Genomic DNA, 27,298 nt, shown 5'->3' on the forward strand with positions numbered 1-27,298 from the left:
TAGTCTCTCAATGGTGAAGAATCACTTAAAATTATAGTATCTGGATCCGGATCTTCACCAAAGTCTAAGCACTTCATCCTTATCACACACCCAACCAGTCCACTATATTTCGTCCGAACCCACCCATAATTCAGAGATATTGTTAAGTCGGTGGGGTAGAGATACTTTAGACCAGGTAGATTTGTGTAGGTAACATGCTCTGACTGTCGTGAAGAAGAAGAACCACCACCATGTAATAAGTAGAGGACCTGTTTAGCCCGGATGTGGGATTAAGGTGCATCTTCGTCCCCATTACGAGGAATGGGGCATGTTAACTAGTTATAGAGATTATGTTAACTACTACCTTGTTCGTCAAACCTCAGTAATTTACATCCCTTGTCTCTTATGGCACCGCACCATAGACACTAGTAGCAATCGCCCGCATTAAATGCATTAAATAATAATAATAAAACTAACCGGAAGCCAGTTCTGAGCACTGCCGACGGGATATCACCACGAAGGTCAGGCAGGCCGAGAGCCACGCCCAGAAGGGCAGTGATTGGGTGGGAGTTGACCAACAGGAAGGCCGGAGCAAGAAGCAACTCACTGATTGGAAGAGAAATGCCAATGACGTCAGAGGTGGGATGTAAAAACCACGTCCGGCCAGGATTCTTCCTCTTCTCCCTCTTCTCTTGTGCCTTCTCATGCTTCTCATGCTGGATGTGGAAGGAGACTGCTGGGCGATGACGATTCTCTTGCTCTTGCTTTTCTTGCTCCATCGTCGCTCTTGCCCTCTTGTCTCTCTTCTCCTCTCTTGGCTTTCTCGTTCTGGACCTCGGCAACGATTGTGCTTGGACCGACCGTGTCGGAGACGCCACCGGGAGACGTGCAGAGGCCACAGGAAGAGCCGCGGCCCAGAAACTGCGGTTCTCCGTGCGGACGACGCGTGGACGAGGGCGGCTTGCCGCTGCAACACCACGAGGCCGGGGTGAGCGAGACGCCCGGTGAGGCGTAGCAGGGCGCGAACGGACTGCGACCTTCTTCCCACCAAGAACACCACTGGGTCCGGACTGCGCACACGGGGCCTGGACGATTCCTGACGAGGTTCAAGCCGATTGAGCCAAGTACAAATAACCACACGTTTTTATTTTCCAGGTTATCGTTCCTTTCGTCTGTGTTTATAAGTCTGGTGTAGGAGCGCTCCATTTAAGAATTTAGTTTATCGCACATTTTCTTTGTTACCGGCATTTTATTTAATAAACCCTTTCGTTATTTTCTGTACATTTGTAAATCCGTTTTCATGCGAGTTTATTTTCCGCAGGTTCGGGAATTGCCCACGGGACTATAGGTAAGATCTTCAGCTTCCTCTTCTTCTCTTTCTTCCTCCGGCGCAGATATATAAAGTCCGCATTTGAACTGAACACCTCGAAGTAATGCTCGATTGCCTTCTGTGACTCTTCTGGTATTAACTGAGAGCCGTCACACGACAATATCCTGCTCACAGACTGACAGGCAACCAGATAAACAAACACACAGGGGTGACAACATAACCTCCGTCCACCTTCAGTAGCGGAAGTAAATAGTACAGCATCAACAGCCTTCAGCCTACCGAATATCGTGAAGACTTTCAAATGTGCTTTAATGAGAAACTTGCCCACTTTACAAGCAACAATCGTGACAATAGTATTGAGCAAGATTGGCAGGCATTGGAGGATACCAGAGATTAGGCATGGTTGGATAATATTAGCCCTGTGCTATTTCTGGTATTTGCCCTGTGCTAAGTCTGGTATCTGGTCTTCATCAATGATCTCTCCGACTCTCTGGAAAATCCTCTCTATCTCTTTGCTAATGACTCGCTCCATCTCGCTAATCTCGCTAATCTCGCTAATCTGCCGCTCCATTCCTCATCCCTCAGATCGGCAGTCTGCAGCCTCCTCACTCTCTGCAGACCTGGACAAAATCACAGACTGGTCAAACAAGTGGAACATGTCTTTCAATCCGGACAAATCTCGCACTCTTACTATGTCTCTCCGAAAAGACCGACTGGAAAACCCTCCCATCTACTTTCTCAACAATCCTCTCCAAGAAGTTCTGTCGCTCAAGCTTTTGGGTCTCACTATCTGCCATGTTCTTTCTTGGGAAAACCACATTTCCAAGCTGCACAAAGCCAGTCGCCGACTGGGCATCCTCCATCATATGAAGTCCTTCCTTGGCACACCTGGGCTCCTCACCACATACAAGGCTTTCATCCGCAGCTCAATGGAACACTGTTCCCCCCTCTGGGCCGGTGCTCCTGCCTCACACCAAGCTCGGCTTCACGCTGTTGAAACCAAAGCTTTCAGAATCATTGGAATCTCCTGTGATAAAGCTAACTCCGAGGGCCTTTCACTTGCACCAATCCTCCCTCTCGCTGAATAAATTCTCCCCAGGTCCCAATGTGGCTTCACACAATTGAGTGGTTCCACATTAATTTTATGGCCTGGCAGATCAAGGAAAAATGACAAGAACAAAAGAAGGAAATTTACATGGCTTTTATCGATCGGATCAAAGCCATTGATTCCATCACCTGCAAGGCTTTGTGGAAGGTCCTGTCGAAATTTGCATGCCCAGGGAAATTCATCACAATCTTAAGACCCCCTTAATGACCAGATGAATACGACCATCTATGTAATGGCTGCGAGACAGAATACTTCGTCATCTGAACTAGCATCAAGCAGGGTTGCACGATTGCTCCAACTTTTTTTTCCATCTTTTTCGGAGTCATCAAAGATACCCGTCTGTGACCGACTGCCCAATGACATCAAGTATTGGATGGATGGGAACTTTTTCAACCTCTCCCGCCTCCCTGCCAAATCAAAAGCTACATAAGCCTTAATAATGGAACTCCAGTTCGCCGACGACTGTGCAGTCATTGCACACACTGTAGAAAACCTACAAATGACCATTAGTTGCTTCTCTCAAGCATTACAATGTTTGGGTCTGTCCTGACCAACCTACTTCAGGCCAAACAACTACGCTGCCAAAGATCACCAAAAAAAAAAGCCAAATTCAGAGAATAGCAACATCAACGAGGAGATCCAGCAAAGGATCTGATGTGATAGTTCCGCTATTGGAAGACTGAAATATGACATGCTCAACAACCACAAAATCAGGACCGAATCGAAGGTCCTTGTATACAAGGCCATTGCAATTCCTATTTTGTTGTATGGCTGTGAAGCCTGGGTGACACATCTAAACCACATGGAAAGCCTAAACCTCATCACCAGCGCTACGTTCAGAAGATCCTTGGACTCAAATGGGAGGATTGCTGAACAAACGCCAGTATCCATGCTGATGCCACCACCACCAGTGTTCAAGCAGTGATCATTCAACATCAGATGCGGAAGAATGGGCATTGTGCGTATATTGCCAATGTAGTCTTCGGAAACAAATCCCATACAGTATTCCCCACTCATCCAAGCACAAAGACCATATGCGGGCCAGAGAAAACACTTTAGGGACACCCTGAAAGTGAAGTTTAAGAAGAGCAACATTGACACAACAAACTGGGAGGAGCTAGCCCTGGACAAGCTCACATGAAAACATCTTGAAAGATAAGGCATACTCATACTTTTACAAAAGGAAAGAGAATGAGACCGAGAACAATGTGGTCTGACCCTTCCCTTAATAACCACCTATGGCGTCTGACAGCGAGTCTATGGCTCGAGGGTTGACCTTCTCAGCCACCAACAGACTCATAAATAATCCCAACCATTATCTGTGGAAGAAATCATCCTCAACCATGAGTCGTTGCTGTTTGCATCCTTGTGTATTCTAGCATGGAGACAGAAACAGCAATAAAATGGCACATCCTTTGGCCTTTGACAAGTGCAACAGCTTACTATCCCTCACATACTATGGGACATGGGATTCAGTTTGAATCTCACACCTTGGAACCAGACTCTTCCTCATCCTTCACCATGATTGGTGTATTGGAAGGTTAAATTAACACACATAAATCAGGGGGGAGTGATATTCAAGACCATTTATATGCCCTCAAATAAAGCAAGTTTTACTTGCAGAGGATCAAATGCAAGCTGGTGGGTTCCTCAAGACACTGAAATTTGCACCCAGCTTGGTAAAGATGATGTCAGTGTTTACATTGTTGATCAGCATGGTTGGGATTGCAAGGTGTTGTTCATTTAGTGCACATTCACATCCATATTTATATTGGTTGCAATAGTCAAATATGGATGTATTTTCAAGCAATCGTTAGCACACAGTGCAGCCATTTGTCTGTAAGTTTCAAAAAGCGTTTTGACATGGCAACCTCCATGGCAATGTACATTATGTTGTGCAGGATTGCCGACATATTCTCCAGGTGCTTGGAAACTTAAGCACCCGAGAAGGTTTACCTGTGGTGCAATGACATTTGGCTTCAATGCCTGCTGTTCTAAAACTGAAACGACACATGTGAACTTCCCTTTGATTTGAAAAGATGCCTGTACAGAATGCAGCAGCCTCACCTAGGTTCTCGGCAGCAATGGAGATGTTGTCCGGCTGAAGGAGGTTATCTGCTAGGATGAAGGCACCGGCTTGCATCGTGTCAAGCAGAGCAGTTGCCGTTCGGCTCCTTTCACTCACATGTAGGTCTCGCCAAGATGGCAACGAGGTCGGTTGGAGAAGATTGTTTACAGTCTCCACCATTGCCTATGTGTAACAAAACAAAATGGTCATCATGAACAGAAATCATTTCGGTTTAAGCATGTGGCCAGTGAAAAGCTGCACATTCAACATCGTGTGGATTGCATATTTGGGGAAGGATGGAAAAACAAGATGTATTTCACAACAAAGAGTTGGATCCGGGTTCCTTCACAGCCTGATGCTGTCTTCTCTGCTATGAGTGGCTGTCCCTGAAAGCTGAGGGTACCTGCTCCATTATAGTCTTGTTTAACAGTTCTCGTTACCCTGCGCTCACGAAGCGAAGAGCGTAGTTAAGCGATCGGTTGCATGCATATGTGTGGTGTACGTATGTGCATGTCTGCATTTTAATAATCCATTTTCTCGGCAACTGTTGATCCGATTGACACGTAATTTTCACCATGGGAGCGCCTTCTCCTGTAGATGTTTTAGTGATAATTATGATGTCATACGGCATGTGGTATGGACGCCATCTTTGAAAAACTTTGCACCTCCATATCTCCGAAACCGGTCAATGGAAAAAATTTAAAGATGGATAAATGTCAAGTACTCCCCATGGGGAATAAGATATGTTAATGATGATGTCATCAGTGCCTTCGTTATGACGTCATAATTGGACAATTATATAACGCCTCATCCGATCAGTATGGATTTTTTTTCTCTGCAACTGTTAGTCCGATGGACATGGAATTTTCACCATAGGAGTGCCTCCTCCTGTAGAATTTTGAATGATAAATATGATTTCATAGGTCACATGGTACAGGCGCCATCTTGGAAAAACCAAAAAACATTGCACCTCTATAACTGAAACTGCTCTATCACCGAAACCATTGAAAATATTGAAACGTGGCTCAGTGTAAAGAACTCCGCCTGGGGAATATTTTTTGTTAAGAATGACGTCATTGGTCCCTTGATTATGACGTCATAATTTGACAGGTACAATGCTTCGTCTGATCAGTTTAAATTTATTGAGGGTGATCTATGCAACAATTATATTAGAGAATATAACGTTATGATGTCATCGCTCACATGGTCTGGCAGCCATATTGGATCAAAGAAAAAAAACCTTCAAAAACAGAAGAGTTGGCTCGCACCAAGTTGACTGCATGGGGTAAGTATTCTATGAATACCATCGGGTTAATTGTTGTCATTGATTTGTTGATGTAATGTATCTGTGCATCTCATTGAGGACTTTTACACGTGTTTTTGTAGTTGGTTTACATTTTCTTGCCCAGACCATTTGCTATTGTGAGCCTCGATCAGGTCTGTTGCTGCGTTTCCTCAACTTAAGCTTTCCCTGTTCACCTGGTGCTCCACTGCCCTACCGTCAGTGCCTTGCCTTTATACCCTCTGTTGCCTTGCTCTTCCACAAGGCTCAATTTTGATTTTAACAATAATGACATAATAAGGGTTGCAGCACTATCTGTAAGATTGTGTGCAGCTCCAAGTGTAAAAATAACTAGAACGGTGCTCTTCGGCCGATATGCTTCTGCCCACATTATTACATCATTATACATGCTTGAACCAAGTTTGATTTAAATCCCTTCAGCTGTTTTCAAGTATCACATTGTTACCTGACATTACCTCTGACCTTTTGATGCCAAAATCTAATAAATTCATCTTTGCATCATATATACTTACAGTACTTATACCAAGTTTGGTCAAAATCCCATCACTGGTTCACAAGTTAGCTCGGTAACAGAATTTTTAACTAACCAGACCTCCGACCTTTGACCTATTGACCCCATAATGCAATCCGTTTATGTTATACATACTTGTACTAAGTTTGAATCAGGTCATTTCAGCTGCTCTTACGTTATCGCGGCACCGAAAACCTAACACGGACAGACGGCCGGACGAACAACCCACAAACATAATGCCTCTGATGACATCGTCAGCGGAGGCATAAAAAAAACATCGGAAGAAAAACAAAACCATTTTGTTAAAGTGTGTAAGAACTTGATTCATATCAACCAAAATCAAATGGATAATAATAACGTCTGACGTTCCAGACTAACAAAGTACAGCTTATTCTTGTGCAAGCATGATCATGCAAGTGTCCATATACAGTCACGTGAAAAAGTAAGTACACCCCATGTAAAGTTTTGACTTTTTCAACATATTTCAACATACAGCTATTTGATCTTCATTTCAACAATATTGATAGACAAAGGTGATATAATACAACAAATACCATGAAACATTTACATTTTGTAGTCCATTGTATAATATAAATAAACATAAATGCAAATTTCGCATGTGGAAAAAGTAAGTACACCCTTGGCTCTCATAGGTGGTATTGCCCCCATTGGCAGAAACAACCTCAAGTAGGCGTTTCTTATAACTGTCTACCAGTCTCTGACATCGACTGGGAGAAATTTCTGCCCACTCCTCCATGCAGAATTCTTTCAGCTGTGCGATGTTTGAGGGGTTTCTTGCATGCACAGCTTGTTTCAAATCCCCCCACAACATCTCGATGGGATTTAGATCCAGGCTTTGACTTTGTCATTCCAGAACCCTCCATTTCTTTCTTTTCAGCCATTCCTTGGTGGATTTACTGGTATGTTTAGGGTCATTGTCATGTTGCAAGGTCCACCTTCGGTTGAGCTTCAACTTTCCGACAGATGGCCTCACATTATCCTCAAGCACCCTCTGGTACAATTAAGAATTCATAGTGGATTCTATGATGGTGAGCTGCCCAGGCCCTGATGCAGCAAAGCTGCCCCAAACCATAATATTTCCACCACCATGCTTTACAGTTGGTATCAGGTTCTTGTGGTCAAATGCTGTCTTTGGTCGCCAAACATGTGTTCTGGTACTGTGGCCAAATAGCTCTACGTTTGACTCAACTGTCCAGAGCACATTGTTCCAGAAGTGCTGGTCTTTGCCTATGTGTTCATTGGCAAACTTTAGTCTTGCCCTGATGTTCTTTCTGGACAGCAATGGTTTCCTCCTGGCACACCTCCCATGTAGATCAAATTTTTGCAGCCTCTTTCTAATGGTAGACTCGTGCACTTTGACATCAACAGTGGCAAGAGCTACCTGTAGGTCCCGTGATGACATTCTGGGGTTCTTAGAGACTTCTTTCAGCATCTTGCGGTCTGTTCTCGGGATGAACTTGCTGGGGCGGCCTGGCCTGAACAAGTTGGCAGTTGTTTGGAATCTTCTCCACTTGTAGATGATCTTCCGGACAGTCGAATGATTGATTTCAAATTGTTTGGAGATCTTTTTAAATCCCTTCCCAGACTCGTAGGCATCTATAACCTTCTTTCTGAAGGCCTCAAAGAGCTCTTTTGATCTCGGCATGGTGACGCCACACACTTCAACAACAAAGAGCAAACCAAACTAAATGTCTGAGGTTTAAATAAGACAGGTTCCTAAAAGATCCTCTCTAATGATGTTCTAATCATTTGCACCTGAGCTGGTGCACCTGATTCTAATTTTAGGTATTTGAAGTAAGGATAAATGTCGGGGTGTACTTACTTTTTCCACATGCGAAATTTGCATTTATGTTTATTTAAATTATACAATGGACTACAAAATGTAAATGTTTCATGATATTTGTTATATTATATCATCTTTATCTATCAATATTGTTGAAATGAAGATCAAAAATCTGTATGTTGAAATATGTTGAAAAAGTCAAAACTTTACATGGGGTGTACTTACTTTTTCACGTGACTGTATACACATTAAAAAATGCACGTTAATCCCGATCTATAAATAATGTGACACTAACTACTTTCACGAAACATCCATTTTGAAATAAAAAGCTGCATAATAATGTGGCAAAACGATAAAAGGTTTTGAATCGAACATCATATTTGACCTCAGGATTAAAGGCGTCAAGAGCTGCTTTGGCCATACATTCTCGGTGCCAACGTGATCATCCTCAATCCAGAGATCTTTCACAGGTCTGTGTGTTTTAACGCCGGTACGAGTGAGGAGAGGGAAGCAGAGGAGGACAGAGGGTGGGAAGAAGAATAAAGGTGGTGTGGAGGAGACTGTGCACCAAACGACGTCGATTAATCCTATCCTTGGACCATATTAGGTTGGGTTCTCAAAACCACCTGCTGATCCAAAGCATGAAAATACAAATCTCCTGACAGGTACAAATTAATACTCAACGACATCAATATCTTAACCATCCTCGTGGATGACAGTGATAACAGGGATTGCATACAGAGGGGGATGTGGTCCTGCATTACACTCGTACATTGTAACTACTTTCACTCAGCGATGTGAAACACATTCAGCTGACAACAGAGGAAGAGAAAGTGACGTAGAAGCTGTGAGAAAGGGAGGTAGGGAGAGGATAGGAGTGAGGGTGGTGTTGAGGGCAGAAAAAGAGGGATCGATGTGTGTTGAGAACAAAATAAAACATTATCTCCACAATCCTTTCAAAGCACTGTTATCTGCTTTCAATTGGAATATCCACACTGAGCCCCTGCATTCCTTAGCAAAGCACTGAGAGGAAGCACAGGTTACTGGGGAGAAAAATAAAAAAGGTTTTCAATTGCATCGACATCTGCCGACTTCCATATTGTGCTATTTTCGGCACACCAATTTGAATGAACATATGAAAAAAATACCTCACAAGGTGGTTTCGTTTAATAGCATCGAATGGTTTTGAGTGCTTCCAAATGTGCGCATTAGTTGGAGAGAATCTGTATGTGAAGTGTATTAATACAACCAAATTGATTAGATGGGAATTTATACGTGTGAGAATGGAGAGTCTGTTAGGGAATTATTTTGCACTTCCTTGCATTGGAATTAAACACAAATAGAGTTGCTGAGAGTCTATAACACAAGGAGAACTAGAACGGCACTCGGTAGAGCACATACCTCCGCCAGGCTGAACAGTTTACGTTTTGTATCCCACTGATAGGCCGGATCCGGATTCGGACCTGAATCAAAATCTAATCAGTTTGTTATTATCACTTAACTCACTCTTCCACCAAGTTTTTTGTCATAACTCACCAACAACTTTTTGAAATATCGTGATATATTTTGTTTTTAGCCCCATCACTCAATGGCGAAGAATCACTTAAAAAATTATCGGATCCAGATCCAGATCCAGATCCGGATCATCACCAAAATCGAATCGATTCGTCCTTGTCACACACACAAATTGCCCACCAAGTTTTGTCCGAATCCGTCCACAATCTTTTGAGATGTCGTGCTATATATTGTTTACATCCCCATCTCTCAATGGTGAAGATTCACTTTTAAAAATCATAGTACCAGGATCCGGATTCGGATCTTCAGCAAAATCGAATAAATTCTTCATCGTCACACAACCAACCTGTCCACCAAGTTTCAACGAATCTGTCCACAACTTTTTGAGAGATCTTGTTCACAGACAGACAAACAGACAGACAGCCAGACAGAAAAGCAAACAGACAGCGGTGAAAACATAACTCCCCGCCTACCTTTAATGGCGGAGGTAAAAATTGCTTGCAAACGAATCACAAAGACCACTTGCTTAGTGCGACACAGATGAACTGCCAATATTCAAAGACTTCCTGCAGCAGCAATGCCGCTGGTGATCTTCGTGATCACCGAGACCAATGGCGGCGAGCCGTGAACGTGGAAAAGACGTGAACCACATGTCATGGCACGAGATAATTTTGACAGAAGCATCAAGGTTAATGAAAGTTCTCTTTGTGAAAGAGAGGTTCATTAGCACTTCTATTTTTCTGCCTGATCTCCTTCAAGTACAAAAATTATATATATCAATACACACCAGCTTCAGTTGCTTAATGTTTAGACAGTCAGGGGTGAGTCTGTATGGGAGGATGGTGGTTTGAACCCCAGCCGAGTCATACCAAAGACTTAAAAAATGGTACGTGCTGCTTAGTTGCTTGATGCTCAGCATTTAAAAGGATAGAGCACGGACAAGCAACCATAGGTTGGTAATAATAGCACAGCCTCTGATGGGCATCATGGCCTCTTCTTGCATCGAAATTCCTTGTAAAGGAACACATTACTGCATTGTAATGGCTGAGGGTTTAATTGAAGGAATTTACAACAACAAAATCCACAAACGCAATTGAATTTGCACATTCAAGTAATTTTCAACAATAAATCACTCCATGATGTGACATGCACCACATAACTTGCACGTACGGCTGGGCAATACCTTTATGTAGACACGGCATAGACTGTCCCGTTTCTGTAGCTAAATGAAGAGGAAATAAAAAGAGAACAAGTGCAATATTATTATTATTAATCCAAGATGTAATGCTACAAACAAATTGAGAACGATTACATCGAGGAAGAAAAGTGATATCAGGATGGTGACCATAAGGTAGGATTAAGGCCGAATCAGAGGACTTTTGAGATGAGGAAATGGTGGTGGAGTGGGAGGCATGGGGCTTGCTTTAATGAATACCTTTCCCAGGCTGTAGGTGGCTGGATCTCTGCTTCCTGGCCGAAGGCGCTGAAGTTGAGCGTCTAGGACATCCAGCAACTCTTGCAGCAAACGCATGGCAGCCGCCACATCACCCCCGGCAACCGGTGAACGGGTCCATTGAGCAAGCTCTCCAGCAAGGTCTGCCGCATTCTTTCCCAGCTTTATCTGAAAGCACCACCAAAACCTGCTTGAAACTATTCACGGTAACTACAGAGAAGATTGCAGAAACTTCTGCTGTCACTTCCTCTTTCGCTTCACAAGATCAGGGCATCCATAATACTTGGTTCCCATATACGACGTTAATTTGCCCATTGTCTACTAATATCCTTGTGATTCATGCAAAAAATATACTGCTCTTTGCTAATGTACTATTATATGTACAGTGCATTCAGAAAGTATTCAGACCCCTTCAATTTTTTCACATTTTGTTATGTTGCAGCCTTATGCTGAAATCGTTTAAATTCATTTTTTCCCTCATCAATCTACACTCAATACCCCATAATGACAAAGAGAAAACAGGATTTTAGAAAGTTTTGCAAATTTATTAAAAATGAAAAAACTGAAATATCACATTGACATAAGTATTCAGACGCTTTGCTGTGACACTTGAAATTTAGCTCAGGTGCCTCCAATTTCTCTTGATCATCTTTGAGATGTTTCTGCACCTTGATTGGAGTCCACCTGTGGTAAATTCAATTGATTGGACATGATTTCGAAAGGCACACACCTGTCTATATAAGGTCTCACAGCTGACAATGCATATCAGAGCAAAAACCAAGCCATGAGGTCGAAGGAACTGCCTGCAGAGCTCAGAGACAGGATTGTGTCGAGGCACAGATCTGGGGAAGCCTACAAAAAAATTTCTGCTGCATTGAAGGTTCCCAAGAGCACAGTGGCCTCCATAATTCTTAAATGGAAGAAGTTTGGAACAACCAGGACTCTTCCTAGAGCTGGCCGCCCGGCCAAACTGAGCAATCGGGGGAGGAGGGCCTTGGTAAGAGAGGTGACCAAGAACCCGATAGTCACTCTGGCTGAGCTCCAGAGATCCAGTGTGGACAAGGGAGAAACTTCCAGAAGGACAACCATCACTGCAACACTCCACCGATCTGGGCTTTATGACAGATTGGCCAGACGGAAGCCTCTCCTCAGTGAAAGACACATGAAAGCCCACAGAATCTTGTTTCTCACAGTCTGAGAGTCCTTTAGATGCTTTTTTGCAAACTCCAAGCAGGCTTTCATGCTTATGTAAATGTGATATTTCAGTTTTTTCTTTTTAATAAATTTGCAAAACTTTCTAAAATCCTGTTTTCTCTTTGTCATTATGGGGTATTGAGTGCAGATTGATGAGGGAAAAAATGAATTTAAACCATTTCAGCATAAGGCTGCAACATAACAAAATGCGAAAAAAGTGAAGGGGTCTGAATACTTTCTGAATGCACTGTATAAACGTCTCCATGAGCATTATATCAGTTTCTAAGCATACAAAAAAAAAATCATTGCAAGTCTAATCCTTGTTATTCCTGCCATTTGAAAAAGAAAATTCTGGATTTGCTATTTATAACTCCCTGTTCAGAGTCCCAACGGTGGAATCACACCTTGCGGGTGATATCAATGACCCATTGGGATGTGCAGTTGCTGAAATCTGGGCCCCGAGGAGCCCAGTGGCCAGCTCCAAGTAAACACTGGTAGATGACTGTACCTGATATCAAAAGTTGGGGTGGAGGGAAAAAAAAAATGTAAAGGGTTGGTGAGGGAGAGGGATTTCAAACTGAGATCAAGGGAATAGCATATATCAACATAACAAATGACTGTGTGCGCATGTGTGTGTCATATACAAGTAGATAGGACACAGAGGAAGAAGAATCACCAAACTTTAGTGTTTGTGAGTCATGTTATCAGATGGAAACGTAGTACCAAAATAAGAATGAATCAAAACAGAAAATTAGCAAACCAATTTGCATAATTGCTTTAAAGCAAATAAAGTTTCCAAAGATAATAAAGCCTACCTAAGGTGCCAGCTGGGCAAGGCATTTTGGCTATTCTACCCTGGGGAGTCTGTGGCCAGTATATTTGTCGTCGTTCTTCAGGTGGGCATGGCAAACGGGTGCCATGCTCGGGCCCTGCTGGAAGCGAAGTCAACGAGAGTTCGCCTTCTGATGGCAAAGGACTGGGCAAACTTTGGGGCTTGTGGCTGATGGACTCAGGAATATTATGAAGTGGTGTCAAAGTTGGATCTGTGAATATTCAGAAGTACAGGAATCACTTGTGAGGGAAATAAAAGCAGGGCAGAATAGCTAGATGAACATCAGAGTGCTATGATGCAGCAAGGTAGAGTGACAGCTTACCTGCAGTTTCTAGAATTGGACTGAACTCCAGGCCATAGCGCAGGATGTGAAAATTGTTCCACACATAGAGTGCAGTATCACGAGGGTTGTATGCCACTGATGCAATGTAACGGTAGGGGTTTGGGAATGGCACAGAAATCCACACTCCTTTCTCCTTTGTAGTGTCGTAAGCATACTCGATCCTGTTTTCCCCCGCTCCATTATCTCCACTTTCATCATCTTCATAAACGGAGCGAATGACGTACAAAACACCACATGCCACAAAAGCATTTGAGGCAGAGCGCTTGTCGTAACCCGTCGTCCATGTACCCTCAACACGGAGTGTGTATGGGTTCAGGCGTGACACTACGAGTCGCCCGGCATTTTGTTCCGTTGCATATATAACCCACAAGCCATTCTCATCGACTGCCAGATCTAAGTCTGACTTCCCACCCCAGCGATATGGTGATGTGTCGTGGTAATTTGCTGCTGGGATGACTGCTTCTCCACTCTTTACTCGGGAACGTAGGTCATAGCGGACAACATTTCTTGTTCGTTCTTTATTGAAGAATGTAGCACCATCGTACACCACAAAACCTGTTCCGTCTACTCGGTGAGGCAGCTTGTAGGTGGTGGCGGGGCGTCCAGCAATAAAATCTTCAAGTGTTGCGAACTCAGTAATGCTATCAGTTCGATATGGAGTCCAAGGCATGTAGTAAACTCTATCAGTAGCTTGGAGCGGGTCTTTGCACCAGGATCCTGCTTGTTGATCAGACTCAAAGAGGTGCTGGCCTAATGAAACCACTCGCAGTGTCCCTGGACAAAGAAAGACTGACAAGGATAGGGTTATGGTTTGACAGAAGGACAGGATACCAGTTATAATCTTGTTAAACATATACAGTGCGAATAGTGAGTAAATTAAGGGGAACAATCGTGGGTCAGGCTTGATGTTGGGGTTATGTACGAGTTAAATGTGGGATGCTGGTCACTCACTGTAGGGTACACACTCGTACTGAACCTCTAGGAATTTGTAGGTCCCAGGGCAGGGGTCAGGAAAAACATCAGTACCAGCCACCACCACACACTGGGTGCGGTTATTGCACCTAAAGAGGGAAAGCGGGCAAAAGTGGTGGATTTAGGGCAAAGAATAGAAGGGAATTTAGAGAACGGTGAAGCAGGTGTGCTCGTATGCAAACTTCACGCCATGTTATATAATCTCATTGAAGTGCAGTCATCTTTCATTTGTATATTTGCTTTGTGTGGAATTTTGCACGTGCTAACAGAGCTAGCTGCTACCGCAGTAGCTTTCTCATGTTTCACTGCCGATCATTATTACAATAATGACAGAACCGTGGAAGCAAATCTGGTCATTGCGCATATCACTTGCCAACATCACGACTACATTATCTTTTGCTTTACTGCCTGTTGATGCAATAATGAAAGAAAACATTTCACCACATTGCAAAGATAATCCCATGTGGATTTTGGTGAATACCCACTTTGGTTTCGCAGGCCCATAGATGTCGAAACTGCAGTAATGCTCGGAGCTGTCATTGTGGAAACAACTTTGACAGGAAGCTACCGAATTGATCCCCTGTTACAGTGAAAAAGGGTTTACCTCGTTTAAGGTGCTTTGATGGTAAAACAAGGTTGAAGCAGTACATGCTGAGTCAGGAGAAAGTTTGCTCAAAGGATAAAGTGGTGTAAAATATTGACTAAAAACATTTGTGGCTCGAGCTCTGAACCTGCACTTTTGAGTCAAGTCAAGTGGCCATAATCTGAAATTGCTTACTTAAAATACATTTGAAGATTCTGATACGAACACGTGAAACTGTGCCAGCAGGCTACGCTTGTCAAAATAATATTTAGCTGACTGCTCAACCTGTATTCTCTTGCCTCATATGTTGTAAATGAGAATAAATCCCCAGATGTATACACTTCATATGTTAATATTCAGTCTGATACATTATATTTAGCTTAAGTAAGATGCATATGGCCTCCCAGTGCAAATTAGCTACAAACATGAATACACAGTGGAGCCTACACTCTGTCACATCAGCATATTGTCACCAAACATTTTTTATTAATAAAGGGACAACACCATAACATGGTGTTACCAGTCATCACCATAGGAACATGCCATTACCATAGCAACATACCATCAGAAAATAGTCAGCACCATGGCAAAATGTCATTCTAACTCACCACCACCACCATGATGTCACCCAATAATTAGCACCATAGCAACATGCCACAACCAAAAAGCCAGCATCACAGCATCAGGCCCTCGTAGTGGTGGATCAACCCCAAACAGTCAGCATTTTCTATAAAATCCAGCGATCAGCACTTCACACACGGCTGCTGAACAGTGAGTGCACTGATGACCATTTTTGCAAAGTTTGTTTTTGCAAAAAAAAAAAATTTTTTTTACATTTTAGTTGGAAAATAACAATGGTGCCAATGTAGCATACTTGCCTATGAACTGTCTAGTCAGGGTCAAATCCCAACCATAAACTGTTGGGATTGGTACTTAGCGGGCAGGACATTGCATCACAAAGTGTGCTGTCGTTCCTTTATTGGAAGATAAAAGCTTCATGTCTTGTCTGCTACATTAGTTGATGGACGTAAAAGATCCCACGTTCTATTTCGCAAAGAGTAGGTGAGCTATCTCCGGCACCCAAACGAAATTCTGCCACCTTCAGTAGAATGTCGTGCCGAGACAGCCGGTTCATGAAAGGCCTGGGCCAAACACCTATGCAAGCCGACCCCATAACAAGGTGGGAGTAATCGGGGCCATTACAGAAGTTGCAGCAGTAGTTGAAGAAATTGGCACAACTTCCTGGAGCAAGGTCAAAAATTGCAATTATGGGAAAACTTTAAAACATTTTTAAAATGAAACTTTGTATATGTAATCAACATTGGGTGACGCATGAAATATATAAGGTGGATGACAGTGGTCAATACAGAAGCTTTTTTTTCAACTCAAAATTTGATATTGGGTCATTCCTGGTGGACCTATTTGCCATCTTCCAACTCTGCTTTCGGTGGGAAGCATGGGATTTGTGATGCGCGCCATAGACTTTGCTTTATTTTTGTACACTATCTAAGCACGTGGACGAGCTAGAGCAAAGAATAGATGAGGACATCACAGAAGGAAACGAGAACAGCACTCGGTAGAGTAGTGCATACCTCCGCTCGGCTGAACAATTTACGTTTTGTATCCACCGGACCTAAACCAAAATCAAAACAGCTTCTTCTTGTCACCTAACCAAATCATCCACCTACTTTTGTCATAACTCATCCACAACTTTGAGATATTATGCTATATAACGTTTTTGGCCCAATCTCTCAATGAAGAATCACTTGTAAAAAAAAAAGAAGAAAAAAAAAGTCGTATCCAGATCCGGAATCGGCTCTTCACCAAAATGGAATCGATTCGTTCTCATCACACACCCAACCTGTCCACCAAGTTAGTCTGAATCCCTTCACACCCTTTTGGGAAATCGTACTATATATTGTTTTGGTTCTATCTCTCAATGGTGAAGAATCACTTAAAAATTTAAAGTATCCAAATCCAGTTCCATCTAATCAATTCGCCCCTGTCACATGCCCAACCTGCCCACCAAATTTTGTTTGAATCCATCCACAACTTTGAGATATCCTGCCCACAGACAGGGATGAAAACATAACCTCTGCCCACCTTAGGTGGCATCGGTAAAGGAATGTGGAACGAAGGATTGGGGGAGGGAAGGGTAGCACCAACAGCGGGGTTGAGGGACAGAATAGAGGGAGACCTGGAGAAAGTGGGGAGGATTTCATTTTTTTGTGTACATGATAGAGGCTAGTACAAATGAGCAAATAGAAGGGTACAAAATGGAAAGGGGGAAACACCACCAGTAAAGTAGAAGTGAGAGTGAGATCAAGAAGAGCGGGGGAAGGACTCACAGGCGTGAACAAGCTGCACACATGCTGAATGCAACACAGCAAAAAGAGAAAGGGGAAACTGGGGATGAAACAGAAGAGGAACAAGCCAATGCACAAGTAACTAGAGGTTCCAGGGAACCTGAACTCAACTGGTCTATATCAATATGGTTAGAATATGCATAATAGAACCACAAACTATATAGTTTATATGTGCTAAAAATATATGACCAAAATTGATTTTTCAATATGGCCGCCCTGCCGCGCCAATTTTTGGGCGTGCAACGCCCAAATGCAATCCCAAACTAGTTTATGTCTTAAAGATGCTGCATAACAAGTTTCATCAAGTTTTATCAATATGTGTGACTTTTAGAGCGTAGACGTCGAATTGTTTACAGACGACAGATAGACAGACAGACAGACGACAGACGGACGACAGACGACGGACACTGGGTGTCCGACAAAAACTCAGCTGTACATAGTCTAGTTGAGTTAAAAAGTGAAAAGGTGTGAGGCAGTAGGGGTGGGGGGAGGGGAGTGGGGAAGGAGAAATCACAACGACATTGAAAAAGGGAGTGCTTGGAAATGGGGTCATTTTGGGTAGAATAGATCATGGCGGATGACCTAAGGTAGTGGTGAACAGTTGTCATGAAGATCTGGAGGGATGAATGGAACTCAACAGACTGAGGAAGTTGGTTCTGCAGGTGAGAAAAAAAAGAGGTCCTGGATTTTTGATCTCGTGATCCTGGATTTTTGGAGTTTAACAAGAAGAGGGGAACTGGCAGACCAGTTCACAATGTAGAAACCTAGGAGGGACAGAGCCAAGAAAGGACAGAGGGTGTAAGACCAAAAAGGATGCGGTAGCATACAGAGAGGCTTTCAACCTGTCTGAGATGTGAAAGTAACAGGCCTAGACACTCAGCTCCATCATGGGAGATCCCATTGATCTTGAGAGCCTTGCTTTTCATGGTATTAAGAAGGGAGCAAGGGAAGAAGTCCTTCATGGGGGTTGAACAAGATGGATACAGCCTCAAACTCTCAATCACATACAGTGCCCTCCAAAACTATTGGAACAGTAAATTCAAATTTGTTATTATTGCTCGATACACAAAAAATTTGGATTTGAGATCAAAAGATGAATATGAGGCAAGAGTACAGAAGGTCAGCTATTATTTCTTTGTATTTCTATGTGTACATGTTTTACCTTTGTAGAACAACAGCACTCTTTATGTTCAGTCCCCCCATTTTAGGTAAGCATAAGTATCGGAACAAATGACTGGCAGGTGTTTTATGTTGCTCAGGTGTTTCTTGTTGCATTGGTTATTCACATATGAAAGAGCTGTGAATGTCTAGTCTTGGTTTTAGCCTTTGACTTTGACTTGGGAGTCTGCCTTTGGAATCAGTAGGCATAAACCAACCTAAAGACAAGAGAACTGTCTATGAAAGAACAAGTACAAAAAGTTTTAATTAAAACAAAAGCCGCGTCGATGTTACACAATGCCTAGATGCAGCTGTGCCTATAACGTCGATGTTATAGGCACAGGACATTCCTATTGATTCGATTACTTGATGTTATTTTTGTGCAAAGTGAAAATATATCTCGGCAATTTCCCGTGTGTGGCGACGAATTTTTAATATATCTCGGCATTTTCCCGTCTGTTATTTCAGGCGGTGTATGACTGACCATGCCGCGATTTAAAAAATATATATCTCGGCAATTTCCCGTGTGTGGCGACACGTGAACGAAGCTATGCTCCTCTCTCCACATTATTGTGACGACGTATAAATTAAATATTTCATCGTGACGATTGTCATCAAATGGACGAATTTTTAATATATCTCGGCATTTTCCCGTCTGTTATTTCAGGCGGTGTATGACTGATCATGCCACGATTTAAAAAAAATATATCTCGGCAATTTCCCATATGTGGCGACACGTGAACGAAGCTATCTCCTCTCTCCACATTATTGTGACGACGTATAAATTAAATATTTCATCGTGACGACTGACGATTATCATCAAATGGACGAATTTTTAATATATCTCGGCATTTTCCCGTCTGTTATTTCAGGCGGTGTATGACTGACCATGCCGCGATTTAAACAAAATATATATATCTCGGCATTTTCCCGTCTGTTATTTCGGGCGGTGTATGACTGACCATGCCGCGATTTAAAAAAAATATATCTCAATGGACTTGAAGTTACAGGCCTTTGAGAATTCATTTCGTTCTATAAAGGGCAACTTTCATCGGATTTTCTTCACGTTTTTTTTCAACCGAGTCTAAAACTATGTTAGCGACTGTGAAAAATGAAATGATATATCGAATTTGATTCGAAAGAAAACTGTGTGAGAGAGCAAGACACCACGGGCCTACAAAACAGGCCTCAAAGCTATGCGAGTTAATAAAATGGTGGATATTTGTTTATATGAAGCCTCTCCCACAATGGGTGGAGCTATGGTTCCCAGAATGGGTGGAGCTTTGAGGTTTTGTCTTCTCTGCAAGAACAACAAGAAGAACAAGAACAAGAACAACAAGAACAACAGCAGAGGGCACTCTATGAGCAGCGTCTGCGACGCGGCTAAAAGCAAGCAATTTGGAAGTTGACAGAACAAAATAATTCAATTAGGATCCCCAGAGTGCAGAGGTGAAAGTATCATAATCCACCGTTCGCAGAAGATTTTGACAGCAGAATTACAAAGGCTACACCACAAGTCCACAACATGTAAACATCTCATCAGCACCAAAAATAGAACGGTCAAATTAGAATTTGCCAAGAGGTACAGAGGTGAGTCAGTCGAGTATTTGAACAAAGTTTTATGGAGAGATGAGACCAAAATAAGCCTTTACCAAAGCGATGGAAAGGTGAAAGTATGGGGGAAGGAAGGAACTGCATGTGATCCAAAGCAAACTACCTCATCTGTGAAGCATGGTGGAGGTCACATCATGGCTTAAGCTTCCATGGCTGCCGTTGGTACTGGCTCACTCACCTTTATTACCTGTTCCACCAAAGGTGGATGGAGGTTATGTTTTCACCCCTGTCTGTCTGTTTGTTTACCTGTTTGTCTGTGAACAAGATATATCAAAAGTTGTGGACGGATTCAGACAAAATTTGGCAAGGAGATAGAGGGGTAGTGTATGTGACAAGGACGAAAAGATTAGATTTTGGTGAAGATCCGGATTTGGATCCGACTAGTACAATCTTTTTAAGTGATTCTTCACCATTGGGAGTAGGGCCAAAAACGATACATAGCAGGATATCTCAAAAAGTTGTGGACGGATTTGGACAAAACTTGGTGGAGAGGTTGGGTGTGACAAGGACTAATCAATTCGATTTTGGTGAGGATTTGAATATGCATATGAGAATTATTAAATTTTTCAAGTGATTCTTCACCATTGAATGATAGGGCAAAAACCGATACATAGTACAATATCTCAAAAAGTTATGGACGGATTTGGACGAAACTTGGTGGATGAGTTGGTTAGGTGAAAAGAACAAGCAGATTCGATTTTGGTTCAGGTCCGAATCCAGATCCAGCCTATCAGTGGGATACAAAACATAAACTGTTCAGCCTGGTGGAGGTATGCGCTCTACCGAGTGCCGTTCTAGTTGATGATGTAATTAATGATGGCAGCAGCAGAATTAATTTGGAAGTGTACAGCAACAATTTGTCTGCCTATGTACAAGAAAATGCCTCTAACCTCATTGGGCGGAACTTCACCATGCAGCAAGATAATGACCCAAAACACACTGCCAACGCAAACAAGGAGTTCATCAGAGGAAAGATGTGGAAGGTTTTAGACTGGCAAAGTCAATCGCCTGATTTAAATCCAATGGAGCATTCATTTCACTTGCTGAAGAGGAGACTAAAGTCAGAAACCCCCCAAAACAAACAACAACTGAAAATAGCTGCAGTAAAGGCTTGGTAAATCATCTCAAATGAAGATACCAACAGTTTGGTGATGTTAATGGGTCACAGGCTCAATGCAATTTTTTTCATGCAAGAGACATGCAACGAAATACTAATTATTGTACGACTTTAATTTACTTTAAGTTAATCTGTTCCAATACTAATGCTTACCTAAAATATGGAGAGTGAACATTAAAATGTTTTACAATGGTAAAACATATATATCCATAGAAACACCAAGAAATAAAATCTGACCTTATGTATTATTGCCTCATATTCATCTTTTAATATTAAACCCAAATTTGAGTATACAGCAATAATAACAAATTTGACTTCACTGTTCTAATACTTATGGAGAGCAATGTAAGTGGAAGAAAAAAAAAAAAGTTGGAAACACAGAAGGAGGGAAGCTTGGGGACGGTTCGTGGGGGTACAAAGGATCATGGTTGTCGATGGGAGATGAACTGAGATGGTGGTGAACAGCTGTCTAGCTGTCTTGAAACCCTGGAGGGAAGATTGCGATTGAAGAGACTGAGGAAGTTGGTTCAACATGTGGAAAAAAGAGGAACAAATGATTGAAGGTGAGCAGAGAGTTTGGATTTTGGGAGTTTTACCAGAAGGGGGGTTGTTGGCAAATCATGCACACCCTCCTGAAACCAAGGGGAGGATTGAGAGACAGAGCATGGAAAGGGAAGAGGGTGAAAGACCAGAAAGATGGTGTAAGAAGACAAAGAGACCACCGATCTGTCTGCGATGTAAAAGTGATAGACCCAGTGACTCAGCTTCATTGCGGAGGATTCCAATGATTTTGAAGGCCTTGGTTTCCACAGCTTCAAGCTGAGCAATGTGTGAGGAAGGGGTGCAACCCAGGAAGGTAGGGCAGATTTTATTTTTTTACATTCTATCAAGTGTGGTTTCTGCTGGTGTTGTTTTTTGCCAATACAGTGTTGGATGGATATAGAAGCAGGCCAGACAATTCAATTTAGCACATAAGAAGCTCTCTCTGCATAAAAATCTGTTAAAACAACAAGATTAGATACTGTAGATGGTGAAATAATGATCTTGAAGGAAGGCCGAAACTTATTTATCATCCACTGCTACCGTTTAGAAAAAATTACAAAGATTACAACTACTGTCATGGATGCATAATATATGAATGAAACTACTCTCACGTAGCATAATATGAGGGCATGCTGAAAAGTAATGCCTTTTTCTCCAAAACTGGTAAAGATATTCAAATGCAACAGCGCAGTCCACACATTAGATCTTCCTGCCACTGGGTACGAAGTTTTGTGATTATGACACCAGAAAGGGTCATTCGAAAGGGTAATTCGAAAGGGTAATTCGAAAGGGTAATTCGAAAGGGTAATTCTAAAGGGTAATTCTAAAGGGTAATTCCAAAGGGTAATTCGAAAGGGTAATTCGAAAGGGTAATTCTAAAGGGTGATTCTAAAGGGTAATTCTAAAGGGTGATTCTAAAGGGTGATTCTAAAGGGTGATTCTAAAGGGTGATTCTAAAGGGTAATCCTAAAGGATAATTCGAAAGGGTAATTCGAAAGGGTAATGCCAAAGCGTAATTCTAAAGGGTAATTCTAAAGGGTAATTCTAAAGGGTAATTCTAAAGGATGATTCTAAAGGGTAATTCCAAAGGGTAATTCTAAAGGGTAATTCTAAAGGATAATTCGAAAGGGTAATTCGAAAGGGTAATGCCAAAGCGTAATTCTAAAGGGTAATTCTAAAGGGTAATTCTAAAGGATGATTCTAAAGGGTAATTCCAAAGGGTAATTCCAAAGGGTAATTCCAAAGGGTAATTCCAAAGGGTAATTCTAAAGGGTAATTCGAAAGGGTAATTCGAAAGGGTAATTCGAAAGGGTAATTCGAAAGGGCAATTCGAAAGGGTAATTCGAAAGGGTAATTCAAAAGGGTAATTCGAAAGGGTAATTCAAAAGGGTAATTCGAAAGGGTAATTCGAAAGGGTAATTATAAAGGGTAATTCTAAAGGTTAATTCCAAAGTTTAATTCCAAAGGGTAATTTCAAAGGGTAATTCCAAAGGGTAATTCTAAAGGGTAATTCTAAAGGGTGATTATAAAGGGTAATTCTAAAGGGTAATTTGAAAGGGTAATTCTAAAGGGTAATTCTAAAGGGTAATTCTAAAGGGTAATTCTAAAGGGTAATTCCAAAGGGTAATTCCAAAGGGTAATTCTAAAGGGTAATTCTAAAGGGTAATTCTAAAGGGGTAATTCTAAAGGGTAATTCTAAAGGGTAATTCTAAAGGGTAATTCTAAAGGGTAATTCCAAAGGATAATTCCAAAGTGTAATTCCAAAGGGTAATTCTAAAGGGTAATTCCAAAGCGTAATTCCAAAGGGTAATTCTACAGGGTAATTCTAAAGGGTAATTCCAAAGGGTAATTCTTAATTTTAAAGGATGATTCTAAAAGGTAATTATAATGGGGTCTAAAGAGTCTTGAAGGGTAATTCTTAAGGGTAATTCTAGAGGGTAATATTCCAAAGGGTAATTCGAAAGGGTAATTCTAAAGTGTAATTCTAAAGGGTAATTATAAAGGGTAATTATAAAGGGTAATTCTAAAGGTTAATTTCAAAGGATAATTCCAAAGGATAATTCCAAAGTGTAATTCCAAAGGGTAATTCTAAAGGGTAATTCCAAAGGGTAATTCTAAAGGGTAATTCTAAAGGGTAATTCTTAATTCTAAAGGATGATTCTAAAGGGTAATTATAATGGGGTCTAAAGGGTCTTGAAGGGTAATTCTTAAGGGTAATTCTAAAGGGTGATTCTGAAGGGTAATTCTGAAGGGTAATTCTGAAGGGTGATTCTGAAGGGTGATTCTGAAGGGTAATTCTGAAGGGTAATTCTGAAGGGTAATTCTAAAGGGTAATTCTAAAGGGTAATTCGAAAGGGTAATTCTAAAGTGTAATTCTAAAGTGTAATTCTAAAGTGTAATTCTAAAGGGTAATTCGAAAGGATAATTCGAAAGGGTAATTCTAAAGGGTAATTCTTTAGGGTAATTCTAAAGGGCAATTCGAAAGGGTAATTTTAAAGGGTAATTCTAAAGGGTAATTCTAAAGGGTAATTTGAAAGGGTAATTCTTTAGGGTAATTCTAAAGGGTAATTCGAAAGGATAATTCGAAAGGGTAATTCTAAAATGTAATTCTTTAGGGTAATTCGAAAGGGTAATTCGAAAGGATAATTCGAAAGGGTAATTCTAAAGTGTAATTCTTTAGGGTAATTCTAAAGGGCAATTCGAAAGGGTAATTTTAAAGGGTAATTCTAAAGGGTAATTCTAAAGGGTAATTTGAAAGGGTAATTCTTTAGGGTAATTCTAAAGGGTAATTCGAAAGGATAATTCGAAAGGGTAATTCTAAAGTGTAATTCTAAAGTGTAATTCTAAAGTGTAATTTTAAAAGGTAATTCTAAAGGATAATTCGAAAGGGTAATTCTAAAGGGTAATTCTTTAGGGTAATTCTAAAGGGTAATTCGAAAGGATAATTCGAAAGGGTAATTCTAAAGTGTAATTCTTTAGGGTAATTCTAAAGGGCAATTCGAAAGGGTAATTTTAAAGTGTAATTCTTTAGGGTAATTCTAAAGGGTAATTCTTCAGGGTAATTCTAAAGGGTAATTCTAAGGGGTAATTCTAAAGGGTAATTCTAAAGGGTAATTCTAAAGGGTAATTATAAAGGGTAATTCTAAAGGGTAATTCTTCAGGGTAATTCTAAAGGGTAATTCTTCAGGGTAATTCTAAAGGGTAATTCTAAAGGGTAATTCTAAAGGGTAATTCTAAAGGGTAATTCTAAAGTGTAATTCGAAAGGGTAATTCTAAAGGGTAATTCTAAAGGGTAATTCGAAAGGGTAATTCTAAAGGGTAATTCTAAAGGGTAATTCTAAAGGGTAATTCTAAAGGGTAATTCTAAAGGGTAATTCTGAAGGGTAATTCTGAAGGGTAATTCTGAAGGGTGATTCTGAAGGGTAATTCTAATGGGTAATTCTGAAGGGTGATTCTGAAGGGTAATTCTGAAGGGTAATTCTGAAGGGTGATTCTGAAGGGTAATTCTGAAGGGTAATTCTGAAGGGTAATTCTGAAGGGTGATTCTGAAGGGTAATTCTAAAGGGTGATTCTGAAGGGTGATTCTGAAGGGTAATTCTGAAGGGTAATTCTGAAGGGTGATTCTGAAGGGTAATTCTGAAGGGTGATTCTGAAGGGTAATTCTAAAGGGTAATTCTAAAGGGTAATTCTAAAGGGTAATTCTAAAGGGTAATTCTAAAGGGTAATTCTGAAGGGTAATTCTGAAGGGTAATTCTGAAGGGTGATTCTGAAGGGTAATTCTAATGGGTAATTCTGAAGGGTGATTCTGAAGGGTAATTCTGAAGGGTAATTCTGAAGGGTAATTCTGAAGGGTAATTCTGAAGGGTAATTCTGAAGGGTAATTCTGAAGGGTGATTCTGAAGGGTGATTCTGAAGGGTAATTCTAATGGGTAATTCTGAAGGGTGATTCTGAAGGGTAATTCTGAAGGGTAATTCTGAAGGGTGATTCTGAAGGGTAATTCTGAAGGGTAATTCTGAAGGGTGATTCTGAAGGGTAATTCTAATGGGTAATTCTGAAGGGTGATTCTGAAGGGTAATTCTGAAGGGTAATTCTGAAGGGTGATTCTGAAGGGTAATTCTGAAGGGTAATTCTGAAGGGTGATTCTGAAGGGTAATTCTGAAGGGTGATTCTGAAGGGTAATTCTAATGGGTAATTCTGAAGGGTGATTCTGAAGGGTAATTCTGAAGGGTAATTCTGAAGGGTAATTCTGAAGGGTAATTCTGAAGGGTGATTCTGAAGGGTAATTCTAATGGGTAATTCTGAAGGGTGATTCTGAAGGGTAATTCTGAAGGGTAATTCTGAAGGGTGATTCTGAAGGGTAATTCTGAAGGGTAATTCTGAAGGGTAATTCTGAAGGGTAATTCTGAAGGGTAATTCTGAAGGGTGATTCTGAAGGGTAATTCTGAAGGGTAATTCTGAAGGGTAATTCTAAAGGGTAATTCTAAAGGGTAATTCGAAAGGGTAATTCTAAAGGGTAATTCTAAAGGGTGATTCTGAAGGGTAATTCTAATGGGTTTTGTTCGTTTCTAGGCTTTGCCTATTTCATATTAAAAATGCCAAACCGAACCGCTTCCTTCAGACACGGGTGCGATTGTTTTTTTTTCACATGGGTCATACCTTGTAAACTCGTGACAGTTAAATGGTAAAAGTAATAGTATGTACTGTGACTAATTTGATGTGCTTAGCAACGTCAAACATACCTAACATAATTCCAAAACTGATCAAGTGTTTTATCGCAAATAACCAAACTGGTATTGTGAACACACAACACCTATTTCTTTAACAATGTACAGATTAATACATACAAGGAAGTTCAATGTCGGAGGAGGCAATCAGGCTCATCATGCCTGTGCATTTCAACCTATATATACACAAATAATTAAGTTAAGCACCCCCCCCGTTTTTTTACAACCTCGCACATTACAAGTTTGTTGTCGTCAAAACAGTGTAATATACCCATGATATTGCTATATTTTCTGGAGAAGTGATATTATGGTCACATAAAAACATAACAATCATGCCGTTTTCATTATTTTATTCTGAATAATTTAAGGTGAAATTTTTTGGGAATTTTAGGCATATTTTCACCTCAATTTAAGTATGGAGCTATAGGTCCATCACGGACAGTGTGGATGACGTATATGTTTTCTAACGTACAGTCATTGGTCTGAGAAGACCTCTAGCGATCTTTGCGTCAATAACGTGTGTAGGACCCACGTGATCGGATCACTACTCAACCCAACGAGTGCACTCATCTGCATTTCATCAATGGATAATTGCTAATGTCATACCAATCATTATTTGATCTCACATACCTTAGAATATATGCCAATGTATACATATACACAAAGAATATATATTAGGGGGTGCTTACCTTAATTCGTTGTGTAGGGGTGCTTAACTTAATTCTTTGTGTATACATGTATCCCTCTATCCCCAATGCTTCGAAGTACCTGCGTAATTCT

At 41.2% G+C, this 27,298-nt stretch overlaps 1 protein-coding gene across 1 annotated transcript in view; it reads right to left on the reverse strand.

The window, feature by feature from the left end:
• LOC137432610 (adhesion G protein-coupled receptor L2) overlaps positions 1 to 27,298 on the reverse strand; it is a 207,561-nt gene that overhangs the window by 68,485 nt on the left and 111,778 nt on the right. The window contains exons 4-10 of the mRNA XM_068124681.2: positions 14,392 to 14,501; positions 13,420 to 14,229; positions 13,081 to 13,308; positions 12,670 to 12,773; positions 11,054 to 11,239; positions 10,802 to 10,840; positions 4,485 to 4,668 (exon numbers count right to left, since the gene is read on the reverse strand). Of these exons, the coding sequence (XP_067980782.2) occupies positions 4,485 to 4,668; positions 10,802 to 10,840; positions 11,054 to 11,239; positions 12,670 to 12,773; positions 13,081 to 13,308; positions 13,420 to 14,229; positions 14,392 to 14,501 (1,661 nt within the window). The remainder of the gene's footprint in view (positions 1 to 4,484; positions 4,669 to 10,801; positions 10,841 to 11,053; positions 11,240 to 12,669; positions 12,774 to 13,080; positions 13,309 to 13,419; positions 14,230 to 14,391; positions 14,502 to 27,298) is intronic.

This window comes from Myxine glutinosa, chromosome 1, assembly GCF_964187855.1.
Source record: "Myxine glutinosa chromosome 1, kmMyxGlut1.1, whole genome shotgun sequence".
Classification (NCBI taxonomy): Eukaryota; Metazoa; Chordata; class Myxini; order Myxiniformes; family Myxinidae; genus Myxine; species Myxine glutinosa.